Genomic DNA, 16,590 nt, shown 5'->3' on the forward strand with positions numbered 1-16,590 from the left:
ATTTTTATGTTAGTGCATTACAAAAAGAGTAATTCACTTAAATCTGGAGTGCCTGTGTACATTTTTTTATTCTTATGCTGACCTAAGTTTCCATTTCTCCAATTAACGTCTGTAAGTCTTCAGATAATGTAAAACAATGAGTACAAATGGTGTATTCATTCAAAGGAACACAAATATTAAAAGAACAAAGCAACGCAATTACTTCTGACAGAGAAATCCCTCAACAAGACAATAACTGTAATATTTTGAAGATTCGTATAAAGCTTAGAATTGAGCCGTTCGGTACACTGGGTACCCAAGGGGCAATTGTGAAGATTGAGTGAAAGAGGGAGAGAAGAGTAGGACTAGGAGGAGAAGAGAGAGAGAGTTAAGAAGAAATATTGAAGATAAATTAGGAAGGTATTTCTATATTTTTATTTTTTTCCTAATTACGTTCTCAGGAGATTTATAAACAGGGCTCTTGTTTAAGATTTCATTATTGATTGCCTGCAGTCCATTTATAAATCACCTCCTGAGCAGAGCACGATGTTAAAGGCTTCATATTAAATTGTAAAGTACTCGTGCCAAAAATCCTTAGGAGCAAAGTAGCAGAAACACAAAACCCATCTTCTATTAGGTCGTATTTTAAATCTTTCACATATTAGGTCTAAACGACTTGCTGACACCACTTTCCTCGCTAATAACCTGCCTGCATTGTTGATGCTGAATTATACGAACTTTGCTATTAGAAAATGATCTATTTCTCATCAAACACGTTCTTAGTGCGCAAACCTTTCTGAACTCGCAAACAATTGCAAACCTTTTTGTACTCTCTAAGGAAGCTTTTAAGTTTTTTAGTAAAATATTCAGCAATTATTTGAACAATTTGTATGTTGAAAATATTCCTGCTATAAAACAAAACCTGCTAAAAATGAAAAACGAAGGACCAACCCCGAATTCAGTGAAGCTAAATGTTATCAAAACAAAGATTTAGTGAAAGACAAGAACTTTTAATGTCCATCTAACCCCTCTCCCCCCTTAATTGTGATTGGCTGTCTGTAAAGCCAGCTAATCACTATATAGCACTGAACTAGAAGGGTTTAGCTCCTCTCCAGAGTTTACATTCACACGGTCGAAGAAAGTAAGAGTCTATGTGTAGAATCCTCTGTTTAACAGAGGTTCAGTGTAGAGACACCTCACTGCACCCTTCACTTTAATATGACGGTTACCTCATAGAATGTTTTGGTGTCCTAATGCAGTTGAGTTGGTGTGGAGGAAGGGAGCTAGTTGGCGATTTCTCCTGGTTAGCATGAGGTTGTTTTTTTTTTAAAAAAAATCAGGAGCATCGTGGACAATAAAGATTGCTACAAAATACCAACTTGTGGGATTTTTGTGTGCATTTTTTCATGAAGTAGCAGATTTATGAAACCATCAACGATAAATTTGGAAAATGTTGGTACTTCTGTGTTTGACAACGGATTTATTCTTAATGCCTGAATAAAACTGTTACTTCTCCCGATGAGAATTGTGGAGTATGTTATAAAATACTCACTTTCTAACTTTTGTTAAAATTTTCAAATGTTCATATGTTTCAAAATAAGAAATGAAAAAAAAAAAAAAAAAAACATAAATCCCCTCAACAAAAACAAGTGGTTTGTTTGAACTGCTGTAGACGAGAAGTCACAGTTTTCATTTGTTTCACCTTGGGCAGGTAATCTCTTCTGTACCTAGAGTAATATATTACGAGGTCAGAGGTTTATTCATGTAGAATGCTATCTCCAAGGTAAGAAGGTAATATAACTTCACAACTATCAAACCTTTCAGGAAATGTGACTGTTTAAGTTGGCTTTCAGGTGAGAATCCATCATGGAATAATTTTAATATATCTTGGAAAATCAAACAACTAATATTATTTCCTTTCTTCAGTAGGTTGGAAAATACATGTAATCTATCCAATAAAAGTTCAATAAAGAATTTTAAATAGAGTAAGATTGAACCATGCTTAGCACCCAATCCATTCACCATATGTTTTATAAATTCTAGCTGTAATAAGTTATCTTGGACAAAACAGAGTCATTATTATCCAATCATTCATAACAAATGCTTAAGAATAGCCCCATTGTAATATATTCCACCTACTGAGAATTAGGCCTACATCCTTATTTAAGACAGCTCATGTTGGCCCAAGTAAGGATGTTCAAATGCATTACAAAACCAAAATATATTTATAAAATGTCACATAAACCAGGCTGACAGGTTGATGGGTTCCATAGAAACCTAATTTGCAGAGATGGTCCTGGTTTTGTCGAAATCTCCGTATATATTTTGATTATTTCTTTCTGTGACTATTCAGTATGCTAATAACATAATTCTATTCTGTTTTTCTATGAGAGGCAATGTGACGAGGCAGCATATTGGAAAATGCATAATTCACTTGGCATTGTACTTTGTGCAAATTACGGACAGCCTGCACTTCAGCAAATTTAGTTAGACAATGAAAGATGACAAGTGCCATATCTTCGTCGCCATTTATGTGGTCATTTTATAATAAGGGCTCACTGGAAAAAGAAGAAAAAAAACCACTGAGTATATTTTATATTGCAAATAGCATCAAATTGCTAAAACTCTCTAATGGAAATAGAATCCTCGCTTTTCAGAAACATTATTAGGAACTTAATAGGAATAATGCATCAAAGAGATTCTACCAAACAAGGGCATATTCTGAGCAAAAACACTGTTTATCGCATTATTACAGAGTCAGATAGATTTTAGATTTACATTTGTGACTGTGGAAATTCGATTTATTGCTGTTCCTTGCTTGCGGAAACCTCCTCGATCAAGTGCATCTAACAATTAAAATACTAGCCTTCGAGTCTTCGCCAATTAAATTATCAACAACGAATAGTCCGTGTATGTTTAAAAGGCTTGAGAATTGAATAGCAGTGTGATGGTGTTAAAATGCAAAATCGAAGGTTCCAAAAAATGATGATGCTACAAAATCTACTTCAGTTCACAAACAAAACACATGAACAAAGGTTCACTGAAAAAATGAACTGAGAATGGAAAAAAATATTTAGATTTGCATACTTGCAAAAAACACAATAGTCAAGGATATCATTTATAAATTGTGAAGTAATAGCTTCTTGAATCAAGTATAAATCTGACTGCCATTCTGACTGCTTCAAAGTTCAATTAAATGAAAATCGTGTCTCTCAACCCCACACTATGAGCAACAGGTAAGAAGCAGAGAAGACCATTGCAATAGGCTTTAGTTTATGTTCCTTGTTTGTCACATTTGATTTGTATGTGGTCATTTTTATGTTTTGTTTGCTATTCTACAAATAATGTAATTTGCATGGGATTATGTCTGCCTATTAAATTGTATTACTAAATTAAATCTATCGACATTAGTATCCTGTTAGGGCAATTTGTGGATTTGTCCACTAGTGTCATAACCTGCACTTTATACTCACTTCCAATTGGTTTTAATAATCTATTTATTAGACCCCCGTATATATATATATATATATATATATAAAATGTGCTTTTTGTGAGATGTGAAGATTTAAGTTCAGCGTTAGATTTTACAACTCAACCCTGCATCTCCATCTTTGTTCCCTGTCAGTCATTATTTTAAAAGTTACTCTTTTTTGCCACTAAACATTGTGAGAGGAAGAAGACAAACTAGAATCATTGTTTCAGTTCTGCTGCCAATTTGCATGTTGTGCCCTGGTTGTGCCTGGACTGAACTGGATTGTGAAATCAATATATGTACAAAATCCCAGTGTTATAGCAATCAATAAGTGATTCTCATACACCTGTGTGGGATCCCTTTAACCCCTTAAGGACAGACGACGGATATATTCCGCCATGATTCCCTTTTATTCCAGAAGTTGTGTCATTAAGGGGTTAAACCACAACAACAAATCAAAAGTCAAATGTACGTACACAAGGTGGAGTATCTTACATCTGGTCTTTAGGCAATTTATACAATGGGTACATAACGTGTATAGTCCTATAGATAGGGAAAAAAAGACAAAAACACTAGTGCAATATCGTCTGTAACTAGTGTTTGGATCTGTAAATATATAAATAGTGCCCTCACAAGTGAGGAGACAGTAGTTACTAGGCTCAAAACATAAGCCTATTCCCTCTTCTGTATTAATTGATGGTGGTTTCCCTCGATTTCAGTCACAAATTCACCAATATTTGTGAACGAAAAGCTTTATAATTCCATAAAGTGCAATAAACAGGTAAGTAAAATAAATAAAATCACTACACACCTTATGTACCCATTGTATAAATTGACAAAAGACCAGATTAAGATACTCCACCTTGTGTATGTATATTTGACTTTTGGATTGAGAAATCACTTACTAAATCTTTCATTTTTATTTAATAAAGAAAACACAGAATCACATTAAAACGTTTAACATAAGTTTTAGAAGATTTTTTATGTTTTATTCAAAAGTATAATTTCCAGAGCAGTGATTGCTGTACTTTAAATTACATTTTCATATTTTTTTACGTTTTATCATCTACATAGAGCTCAAATTAATTTTCCAAATTTGAATGTAATTGGCAAATTGCTAGTTGGCATTTGTTAGCACATAAATTGTTCATATATAATGTCAGATAAAAGTAGAAGGGAAATTCAGCCTTTGTATATTACTGGTGTAGTTCAATAAAGTAGCTTCAAATCAGGATCTGGAATCTATCGTATCCAATGAAAAAAAAAGACAAATAAAACAGAAGAATAGGCGTAGCACCTAGGTTTTCTTAAGTGGCTATACAAAACAACAAGAAAAAAATACAGCAGCTGATAGTGTAGTACGCTTGAATATGTTGATAAGGCATACAAAGCAGTAAGGTGTGCACTTTTTAGGAAGTTGTGAGTCCTTGTGGCAGTAGAATGTCTCATGGATATATAGAAGAAAAACAGAATACATTACTATAGTGCAGTAAATTTGAGCCTAAAATTCCTGATGTAAGTATATATATATACATTTTACACTCACATATTCCGGAGCCTAAATAATGGCTCTTGGTGGGGATCATAGCGCCTAGGTACTAAAGCAGGAGCTGAATCACAGCTCCCAAAAGTGTAAGTGCACACCTTACTACTTTTTGTACCTTATCAACATACTCAAACGTACTACACTATCACCTGCTGTATTTTGTTTCTTGTCATTACATATATTCACTAAGAACAAGCTAGGCGCTACACCAATTATTCTGTTTTATTTGATAGTCAGTATTGTGTTTCTTTGTTTTTGTTATAATTGTGTTACTATTAATTATTAAAATTTGCCATTTCATTCATTTGCAAAGTCACATGTACAGTGAGGTTCCAAGTGTGTCAATTGTTTGAACAGCACAAAAGTTATGGCACAGTGGCATAGAAGATAGAGGTTAGGAAAATAAGAATGACAATAGCAGAATTTTGGAACTTTGGAACTGAAATCTATGTATCTGTTTAGCTGTTGCAATATATATAGGTGTAGATTAAATTAGCACCTTATATACATATTTTGTTCTGATGACGTGATGATCCATAGAAAATGTGAAATAAAAGCTGTATATTCTGGCAAAGTAGCAAGAAATGAAAAAAGGAAGTCCATAGTGAGATGGGATTTCCTATCGATAGAGCTTAGCTTCGAGAATTAAAATCTGCAAAAACAAGACACAGCAGCAAAAAAAAAAAAAAAAACATAACAGGATTCAGTGTTCATTCCATTCTTGAAATGCACTTTGAACTCAAGTTACTAAAAGAGATCAGTGCTTCAGAATGACAAGCAATACTCCACAAACACACACTGCAGGCAGTTATTAATATTCTCTTCTGTGCGAGCAAACAGCCTTGGGAGATTATATGATGTTATGAGATGTTATCAGCTGTAATTACTGAAGCATGGTATTATTTTTGTTTTGTGTTTACAGACTCTTCATCCAGGGAGTCTGGTATTTGACACTCTCACTATGAAATGAAACTGCCATTTCCTCAACATTAGTGTTGTCAAACTCAATCTCTAAAGAATATTACCCTTCAAATATTTAATATGGTCCTGTATTGTCAAACCGTGTCCCCGAATTTTACCTTTTCAAGTTTTTTTTTCTTGTTTATCTTATTAATATATAATATCAAACCATCAACAGTCTGTATCGCTGAGCTATATGCTTGATATTATCTTAAATCCCATGGTATAAAATTAAGTTCTTGTAGTGCATCAGCTCATATTTTTGCTTACTTCTCAATTGATCTGTGATTCAACATTTAATGACTGCACCCAAGCCATTAATCATCTCTTTTTTTGGTGCAACAGGTCATTGCATATTTGGTTGGCTCGTGATTTGGGTACATTTTGGCTCGGAGTGCAGGAATTTGACTTGATCAGTCCAAACTCGACCTTATTGCAGCTCTGCCCAAAACAAACATTCAAACATTCAAGTGTACTCTAGATTAAAATGTAGAACTGGCCATGATTAGTTAATTGGATTTCTTACTAAGAGCACATGAACTGAAGGGTACCACTTTGAAACCGTGCCAGAGCAGTGATGATACAGTATAACCAGGTAACTCTACATTGCACGTGGTTATTATGTCTACATGTAGAAATTCCTTATCATTCTGGTGAAATCGTTTGAGACACTCCAATCATAAAAATACCAACTGTACCACTGTATTTGACAAAAATAGTCTCTCTTTATATGCTACTATTTCAGACATTGAGTACATTTTTGCAATTTAAGGGAATACCATACAATATAACATATAACATATTTTAATATCCCCACTATTCCTGTAAAAGCTAATAAAAAAATGAAAAATAAGAATTCTGTACGTTTTATATTTTAGATATCTCAGAACAGAAAATTATTCAGAATTTTTATTTTTTATTTTAAATTAATGTGCGAACGAATTATCACACGTTTTGGATAAATGCTGCGCTATTCAAATAGTTTTGTCCATGAAGGGGTTAATAACTATGTCACTCAGATTATTGATATACGGTATATGTGCACCATGAAAGGTTAGAAACCTGGGCTGGAAACAGGTTGAGAATATTTGTTTTTTTTTTCAAAACATCTTGTTAATGAGTATAACCAAGCAATCTAAAGTTGAAAATGAATATGTCATCTTTCTAAATTAGTTCTTAAATGATACGGGTACATACATATTTATGTAATTACATCTCAGCCTTGTTTTTTGTTCCATCGATAAATGTTGTAAAATATTGCTGGCTATTGTTTAGTAATTAGGATGCTTTCAGTTAATTTGCCTTCCATTACATTTAATAATAGCTTCATGTTTGCATTCAGTCTCTGTCTTTGGTTTACATTACAATTTATGTGTGCTTGCATCATGAAACACATAAACAAAATTACAACAACAAACAGGATAATCAAAAGTCACTTTTCATTTCTTCATTACGTGGTAAACACAGTGTCTGGATAGAAACAACAACATACATATAACATAAGATACACATTATGGGTTGGATTCTCTTATCAGAGCGGTTGATTACAGTGTTTACTGAACAGAAATTCTTCTATTGAAGTCTATGGGAAAATTGCTACTGGGAAGTACAAATTGTCAGGAATTCAAAGTGGAAATTTAAATTCAAGGCCAAATTTACAGAACTGGAAGCATAGCTGACTTCGAGAATGTTCCCAGTTTGGCTTCTTTATCGTTAAACTTAAAATTCATCTTGAATTTACTTTAAATTTCCACTTTAGAAATGACCCTGTTACTCTGAGAATCCAGACCCAGGCTGGTGGTTTTTAACAGTCATTGTAAAGTAGGAGTAGATATTTTCAAACTTTTTCATTAACTTGTGGCAAATTATGGCCTTTACTTAATATTGTTGGAAAAGCGTCTCAAATAATTAACTTTTTTTTTGGATAACCTTTTAAAATGATTTTTAAAATATAAAAAAAATTATATGATATATAAAAAAAATATCAAAATATTACAAATATTTTTCATAATATTAAATTATTTTAAATGCTTATCCAAAAATATTAAATCGTGGCCAATTATAAAATTATTAAAAAAAAAGTCTGTTTGAGTAGAATCACAGGAATTCAGAGAATCAAAGGTGCTTTAATATAGATCTACTTGGATTATTCACTAAACTCCAAATCAAAATCTTAGTGGCAAAATTAAATCTAAAAGAGCCAACAGTGATTATAGTTGAGTTGAAGCACTTTGTCAAAGCAGTTCTATTTGCCTAAATGTTGCTGTTTTGGATTTCAGTTTGCTACAGTTTAGAGTTTAGTGAATTTCGATGGCAGTTCGAGATAACAACCTGATACAAGGCCAATATAGAGGACTGCCTAAAGTTACAGTAAAACAACTAAGTATCTACTGTACAGCTTGGAGAGTCAGTAGGGTTATTTATCAAGGATTTAAAAATGTAAATCAAGAGATTAATCACAGTGCAAACAGAAATAATTAACCATGTAAATTAAGCTGGAAATTAGAACATAGCGTTGCAGTAGTTTGAAATATTTAAATAAAGTGATTGCTAAAATCATATGGGCTCAATATTTTAAGTAAGAGTTTTTGACCTTTTACATCAATAAATAGTTTGAGATACTATTTAATTGGGGGTTCCTGCATCTCCATTTGTTCCTATACTACACAGAACCTTTATATTCACCTGACTGAACACACTGTTTGGAGACATCTATCCTGATATACTGCTGTGGGAATTAGCTCTCTCAAGTGGAGCACTTCAAACCCAGAGCCAGGGGTGCTCTGTTACATGTGAGTTCTCAGATGCTGCTAAATATTTTATGTTTTTTTATTCAGATAGTCCGCACTATGTATGTTTAAGTTATTAATTCCAGAGTATGATCTAAAGGAATCACAATCATTCCAGTTCAAGCGCGCTACATTATTTGTTATCTTTTCAATATTTTAAATTGCTATAATAAGGGGATCACAGTTAAAGGGCAATGTATCTGGCTGCATTAAAGCTGGTTTTGAAACCATCCACTGACATGATCCAAGTTTTTCTGTGTGATGATACTTAATTTTTATTTTGTAGCTTGCACTAAAAGTTTTTTTTTTTTCTTTTACAGGTAGAGTCTTATTTGAAAAGGCAGACAATGGGTTTGTCAGGCTGGATAAGAAAAGCTATCATCATTTCTATTATATTTCCCTTCAGTGCCAAAACCCTCGGACATTAAGGATTTCGGAGTTAGTATCAGGATCTCTGATCCCTGTGGGAGGTAGTGATTGGCACTATTATTATATTAGTAGCTTCAATATGTGCTCTGTGTGTTACCAACTAATCATCTGTCACAAACAAGTCGAATCAAATAAAATGTAAACATTTTTTATAAAAAAACTCTTGTGGGTGGCAACAGTGGGTCACATATTTTTGTACAGGGAAACACTATATCTGTATTTTAAAAGAGTCGTGATGTGACTTTAATGTCTGCTGTCTTGATAGTTTAGAATGAAGGGCTACAGTTATGGTTGAGGATTTAAAAAAAAATAAACAAAAAAAACTACTCAATCAGAATGTTTCACAAGTATATATTATTGTCATCATACACGAGCTATCACTTTAATGATAAATAATGACTGCAATTAAATATTAACAAACGTATTATCTTAACCATTATATGACAGATAATTGATTATTATCTTTGTATACCAGGTCAACACAAAATTAGTTTCAGCAGATAAACAAAGCTTGTAGCTCTTCCATGGATTGCAGTTTTTATTTAATCTCTCAAAACCATGATTTATCCTCGGAAAAGGAGGATTTTCAGGTAGTATTTGTCAAACCACATGCAGTTGGATATCAGCTCTGTCTGATAATTAACAAAGTGTATATTTATTATTGCCTATAGAAGCATTGTTACATCTGAAATAGATTCTATAGCTATCCAATTGCATAAATGTTTTTTTTGACCGTGAAATCTATCTGCTGAAATTTTTTTTTTGGTACCCAGTAGAATTAAATAGCTCTTTACAGTAGTGTACTTAGTGTGTTGGTTTACAGGCATCATAACAATGTTTTAGGTATATTGGTATTCATAAAAACAGCTCAATACATGCTGCCAGTACAGTAATTAACAAGGCTATATAGGTTAAATAATTGAAAGCACATGTATCTTCATTGAAAATATGCTAAAAAAAAAAAAAACACATATCCAGTTATTCGGGCAATAAAAGAAAATAACGAGTCATCCATCAAAAAAAAAAAAATTCTAAATACATTGACTTTGAATAATTGACAGCATAATGCAGTTTTACCGATAATTTTTCTGTTATATTTATATGCTTTTGTGAATGTGACTTCTATATATATATATATGTATATTCTGAATACATTTGAAACAATCTAGTGTACAAGTGCAGGTGAAAAAAACCCAAAACCAAAATACGCATATTGATAACTACCTATACCAATCAAAAATGAATAGAAATGCTAAAAGAGTTTTAAGATAACCCAACTCATTTTACACCCAAAATACTCACAGGAATGCATTCTCTATTCCAACATTTGTTAGGTTGCAATAATGCTGACCTAGTCCGTGTCATTTAATAAAGTGTGAATTGATGGAAACTCAAATTGAATTGAAAATTAATTTCACATTGTAGGTCAAACAATAACCAAACGGAAACAGATCTGAACCTCCATTTTCCTGGCAGCGTCATTCTTGTTTTTTTTTTTTTAATTCTTTATACCTGTGAGCAGGTTGAGTCATATTACAAAACTTTTTACACCATTCAATAATATATAGCCACATACATATATATATTAGTTTAACCTGTAATGTTCATGCTTTTAGAACTTACCTTTATGTGGTAACTTTACTAGAACATCAATCATGACATACACAATCATATAATAAGGTATAAATATATATATATATATGAAAATACATAAATTACAAAAATAGACAGATATTTCAAAAATCACAGAAACATAGATTTGTTCCTCAGCTGCCTCTATTTAACTACTTTACAAGCTTTTTGGTATTTACATATGTCCTCAGATCTCTGGCCATCTGCAATCTAGTGTCTCAACTCCCTGTTATTACCTTTAGATTGTGATATTACAAGATATCTTGCTAAGCACTTTGTATAAAAGTACTGTATTTGCTATAGTGTAAGCTCACGGGCAGGGTCTGCTGTTCTCTTTGTTTCGTACGTGCTCGTTATTTGTCTGTATTCCCACTATCGTACAGCATTGTGGTATATATTGGTTCTATATAAATACTAAATAATAATTAAAATGTGAAGGCACACAAATAACACAAGAAGCAGGGACAGTAGATAGTATATTGAATTTAATTTTCTAAATTGGGACCACGATAGCTGAAATAAAAAAAAAACAACTCCCCTAATTTCGCAACTTGCTTACCCTTTAAAATATATTGGATTTATTTTACAATTCACCATAGCGCACTTTTTATCGAATAAACCTCAGGAGGTAGACGTGTGATAAACATTTTCAAAATATTAACAGTTTGAGTTTTTCAATAACTTGACCTATTTGTAAGATTTCTAACTAACTTAAAAGGCAAGCGTAATGTTTTAATCATTCTACTGCCATGCAAAAATATAACTGATATGATAAGAGACTGTGCAAAAAAACATAAATAACAATCACGGCTGTGTAAAAAAGGCTATTAAAAAAAATAATCAGAGGGAATATTATATTTGTTTCTGTAGTAATGACTCCATCTTTAGGACTTCAAATGGGGTTATTCAAAAATGTGTGACGTGAACTCTGTGAATTTCAAATTTTAGACTATATACCGTATTTATCGGCGTATAACACGCCCCGGCGTATAACACGCACGTCATTTCCAGAAGGAAATTCCAGGAAATTTCCACCCCTCCCATAGTATTCCCCCTTATCCCATAGTGTTCCCCCCCTTTCCATAGTAATCTCCCCCCCCCCATAGTATTCTCTCCCCCCTCCCATAGTATTCTCCCCCCCTCCCATAGTATTCTCCACCCCCTCCCATAGTGTCCCCCCCTTTCCATTGTAATCTCCCCCCCTCCCATAGTATTCTCCACCCCCTCCCATAGTGTCCCCCCCCTTTCCATAGTAATCTCCCCCCATAGTATTCTCTCCCCCCTCCCATAGTATTCTCCCCCCCTCCCATAGTATTCTCCACCCCCTCCCATAGTGTTCCCCCCCTTTCCATAGTAATCTCCCCCCCCCTCCCATAGTATTCTCTCCCCCCTCCCATAGTATTCTCCCCCCCTCCCATAGTATTCTCCACCCCCTCCCATAGTGTCCCCCCCTTTCCATAGTAATCTCCCCCCCTCCCATAGTATTCTCCACCCCCTCCCATAGTGTCCCCCCCTTTCCATAGTAATCTCCCCCCCATAGTATTCTCTCCCCCCTCCCATAGTATTCTCCCCCCCTCCCATAGTATTCTCCACCCCCTCCCATAGTGTTCCCCCCCTTTCCATAGTAATCTCCCCCCCCTCCCATAGTATTCTCTCCCCCCTCCCATAGTATTCTCCCCCCCTCCCATAGTATTCTCCACCCCCTCCCATAGTGTCCCCCCCTTTCCATAGTAATCTCCCCCCCTCCCATAGTATTCTCCACCCCCTCCCATAGTGTCCCCCCTTTCCATAGTAATCTCCCCCCCTCCCATAGTATTCTCTCCCCCCTCCCATAGTATCCTCCCCCCCTCCCATAGTATTCTCCACCCCCTCCCATAGTGTCCCCCCCTTTCCATAGTATTCTTCCCCCCTCCCATAGTATCCCCCCCTTTCCATAGTATTCTTCCCCCCTCCCATTCTATTCTCCACCCCCCATAGTGTGTGTCCCCCCCCTCCCATAGTGTCCCCTAGTGCACTTTCCCTCTGTCCCATATTTACTTACCTGTCTTGAAGCGTGGGCCGGCTTCACAGCGCGCACCGCGGAACTGGAACTTAAATTTCAGGTTCCGGTTTCCGGCGGGACTGAAAGGAAGTGTGCACACAATAGTGTGCACACTTCCTTTCAGTCCCGCCAGAAACTGGAACCTGAAATTTAAGTTCCAGTACCGGCGGGACTGAAAGGAAGTGGGCACACAATAGTGTGTACACTTCCTTTCAGTCCCGCCGGAAACTGGAACCTGAAATTTAAGTTCCAGTTCCGCGGTGCGCGCTGTGAAGCCGGCCCACGCTTCAAGACAGGTAAGTAAATGTGGGATATCGGCGTATAACACGCACCCATGATTTTCTCCCTATTTTCAGGGAGAAAAAGTGCGTGTTATGCGCCGATAAATACGGTAGCTTAATTGAAAACATTTGCCTATTTTTGTCTAAAGTTTTCAATTCCCGTTATATATGATATATTCACTGTACATACAATCCTATAAGTTAAACTTAACAAAAACATTAAAGGGACACTATAGTCACCAGAACAACTACAGCTTATTGAATTTGTTCTGGTGAGTAGAATCATTACTGTCAGGCTTTTTGCTGTAAACACGGTCTTTTCAGAGAAAATGCAGTGTTTACATTACAGCCTAGTGGTAACTTCACTGGCCACTCCTCAGATGTCTGTTAGAGATCCTTCCTGGGTCATGGCTGCCTAAAATGCATCCAAACATTCAGTGTCTCCTCCCTCTGCATGCAGACACTGAACTTTCCTCATAGAGATGCATTGATTCAATTACTCTATGAGGAGATGCTGATTGGCCAGGGCTGTGTCAGCCAATCAGTCTCAGCCAATCAGTCTCAGCCAATCCTATGGGGAAGCATTGTGATTGGATCAGGCTATCACTTATGATGATGTCAGCAGACTCCTGTTTTTTCTGAGTCTAACAGCATGCAGAGTTACAGCTTCAGGATTGAATACAGTAAGATTTTGCCATATTTATGGTGGCATGAGGGGCCCAGGGGGGCTAGATGGTGTTTTTAACACTATAGGGTCAGGAATACATGTTTGTGTTCCTGACCCTATAGTGATCCTTTAACCCCTTAAGGACCAAACTTCTGGAATAAAATGGAATTATGACGTGTCAGACATGTCATGTGTCCTTAAGGGGTTAAGGATGGAGTTTTCTTGCAACTATATTATCTATATATATCCATATATATTTTCCAAATTGACTGGATATTCAACCAACTGAAAGAATACTCAATTGACTTTTTTTTTTTTTAACAATTGAGAAGATATACCTCCAAAGAAAATGCGCATGTCTCGTCTGCACAGTTTCATTGAGGGCATGTGAAAACACAACTTGCTTCTGAGATACAGACTTTCATCTATTCTGGGGAATTCTCAAATTAGAGATTTCTCATTGAGAAGCCTCTTTTGGAGCTATGAGTTAATGTCTGCTATCAGAGCTTCTCAACGAGTTGTAGTACAACATGCTTGCTGCTTCCATTAGCTCTTGGGAGCTAATTTAATTGTAAGTAAACCTCCCTTGCTGTGGAAGTGACAGCCAGGGAGGAGTTTCTGCCCAATTAGGAAAGTTCAGTTTCCAAAAACGTTCACAAATATGAAAGACTCCGTACTCATAAAGCTCTTTAGCAAGCTGAAGTGCTATATGAGTCTGGAGTTTTCTTTCAATCCTGTGTTCTGACAATGCAAGTAGAAATAGTTTTGGACTGCATTGCAAAGTGCACAAAACTCAACCCACTGCTTTGGCAGCTTCAGAGCAAATTTCTAGTTAATGTCAAAGAGGATTTAAAAGGATCTAGTTAAATGCGTGGATTAAATTCAACTGGGCAAAATCCAAAATTAGGACACCATCCATGCTTAAAACATTGTAGCCAATAATTAAACTTTTCAAAACAAAAAGACTTAGCCAGAGACATAGGGACACAAGCAAATTTAGATTTTACATATATCACATTTTGATTACAGTATCATGCATTACAACGCAATTAAAAACATACATTGCTTTTGGCATTCATAACTGGGTAACAAATAAAAGTCTAGTTTGTGCATGCGAGGAATGGAAGGATTTGGGAAGATTAAAAAAAGACAAGCTAGAATGAACACAAATTTCAACGGAAATGAACGAGAAAGAAAAAAAAGCAATAAAAATGTTAATGCGGTAGTGACCATTCCTGGGAACTTACTCAGAGTCTTTGTTCCATAACCGTCGTCACCTAATCCGGGGATGTCCTGCCCAGAAGTCCCCAGAGAGTGAGCAATGAAGGAGGTAGAACAGCCGTAGAAGAGGAAGGAAGAAGTCAGTGGAATTGAAATGAGTACTACTATGACAGACCATGCTGAATAAATATCTGGATCTTGGATTTTTATAATTATCAAAAATTTTGTTTATCTTTCGCATTTTAATGTTTAAATGCCCAATAATATATTTCATTAATGGTTGTGGTGACCTTAATGTTTAAGCACGTACAAGGTATATTGACCTAAAACACTGGACATAAAACTGTGTGTGGATATGTGTCATAAAGTAGCATCTCATATAAAAGTGTATGAAGGCTGACTTTAAATTAGCACCTGGTGGCAAACTGTACGGACATAGTCAATAAGTACCATTAGGTGCCACACTGTGCGAACATTGGACATAAAGTATCAATTGACCATCCACTGTAACTTAATATGAGAAGGTAATATGTATGAGCAACTGCTGCCATATATATTCAGACATTCTTCAAATTATGTAATAAATATGAGTTTGTGTCTTGAAGAAAATAATCTTAAAAACTGTAATAATTATGTATCACACATATATACATATATTAACTTGAGTGGACTTGGCATTTGAACTCCCATGTCAACATGTAATTAGAATGGCAAGTTCTGAGAGAAGACATGACTGACTAAATTCTCTAGCTCATTACAACAATTTACTTATTTAGTAATATTGAGTTATATTTTCAGGGTTCGGATTGGACGTCCCATGATTTTTTAGATAAATGCCTAACATGTAACTTTATAGAGACCTTACTGTGATCGAAATCCATCCATATGTACAGAAATAAATAATTTATAAAGGATTGATTTTTTTATTTCAATTTGTCATGAAGGAAATCTAAAATAAATCCTGTAAAGAGCCCACCAATAATATATGAATACACGTGGAATTATATTATTTGTACAAAATATTACTGTTATAACATGGTGTAATCATTGCCAGTAAAATCTAGCACCTGGCAGAACATTTATCAAGGGCTCTGTCATGCTACATGATAAATTGGTCTTTTGAATAAAACAGATGGCAGGGGATAAGGGGCAGTTATTAGAAAATCAAGTTTAAGAAGGAGTATACAGAAATGAGAAAAAGTGGTAAAGCTGAATGTGTGTCTTACAGTAAGATGTGCAGTAACTAAGCAGGTGTTGCAATGTTACATAGTTTATTAGATTTAGAAAGACACACCGTACATCAAGTTAACTCTTTCCAAAAACCTTTACGGGTTGATTAAGCAGAAGGCAAAAACAATGAAAATTACACTCTTTTTTTAATAATAATAATAATAATAATAATACAATATTAAAGTATTTAACTAGGAAAGGTATATTTAGACTTTACCAATGTTTAAAGGGCCATTAAGGCCACACGAGACCTGTAGTCCGCAAGAGCCATTTTTCTTGTAAAAACATTTGTTAAAAAAATCATGTCCCCAGGCCCCCTTTTTCTTCCCATCAGCCACTCTGC

The 16,590-nt window shown here is 35.1% G+C and overlaps 1 protein-coding gene across 6 annotated transcripts in view; it reads right to left on the reverse strand.

Moving 5' to 3' along the window:
- DLG2 (discs large MAGUK scaffold protein 2) overlaps positions 1-16,590 on the reverse strand; it is a 1,308,393-nt gene that overhangs the window by 16,252 nt on the left and 1,275,551 nt on the right. For 2 of the 6 annotated variants that reach the window (XM_063431313.1, XM_063431346.1), the window contains one exon: positions 15,044-15,089. The exons of the other annotated variants lie outside the window; for them this stretch is intronic. In XM_063431313.1, the coding sequence (XP_063287383.1) occupies positions 15,044-15,089 (46 nt within the window). The remainder of the gene's footprint in view (positions 1-15,043; positions 15,090-16,590) is intronic. 6 annotated transcript variants of the gene reach the window in all.

This window comes from Pelobates fuscus, chromosome 1 (assembly GCF_036172605.1).
Source record: "Pelobates fuscus isolate aPelFus1 chromosome 1, aPelFus1.pri, whole genome shotgun sequence".
In the NCBI taxonomy this organism is placed as follows: Eukaryota; Metazoa; Chordata; class Amphibia; order Anura; family Pelobatidae; genus Pelobates; species Pelobates fuscus.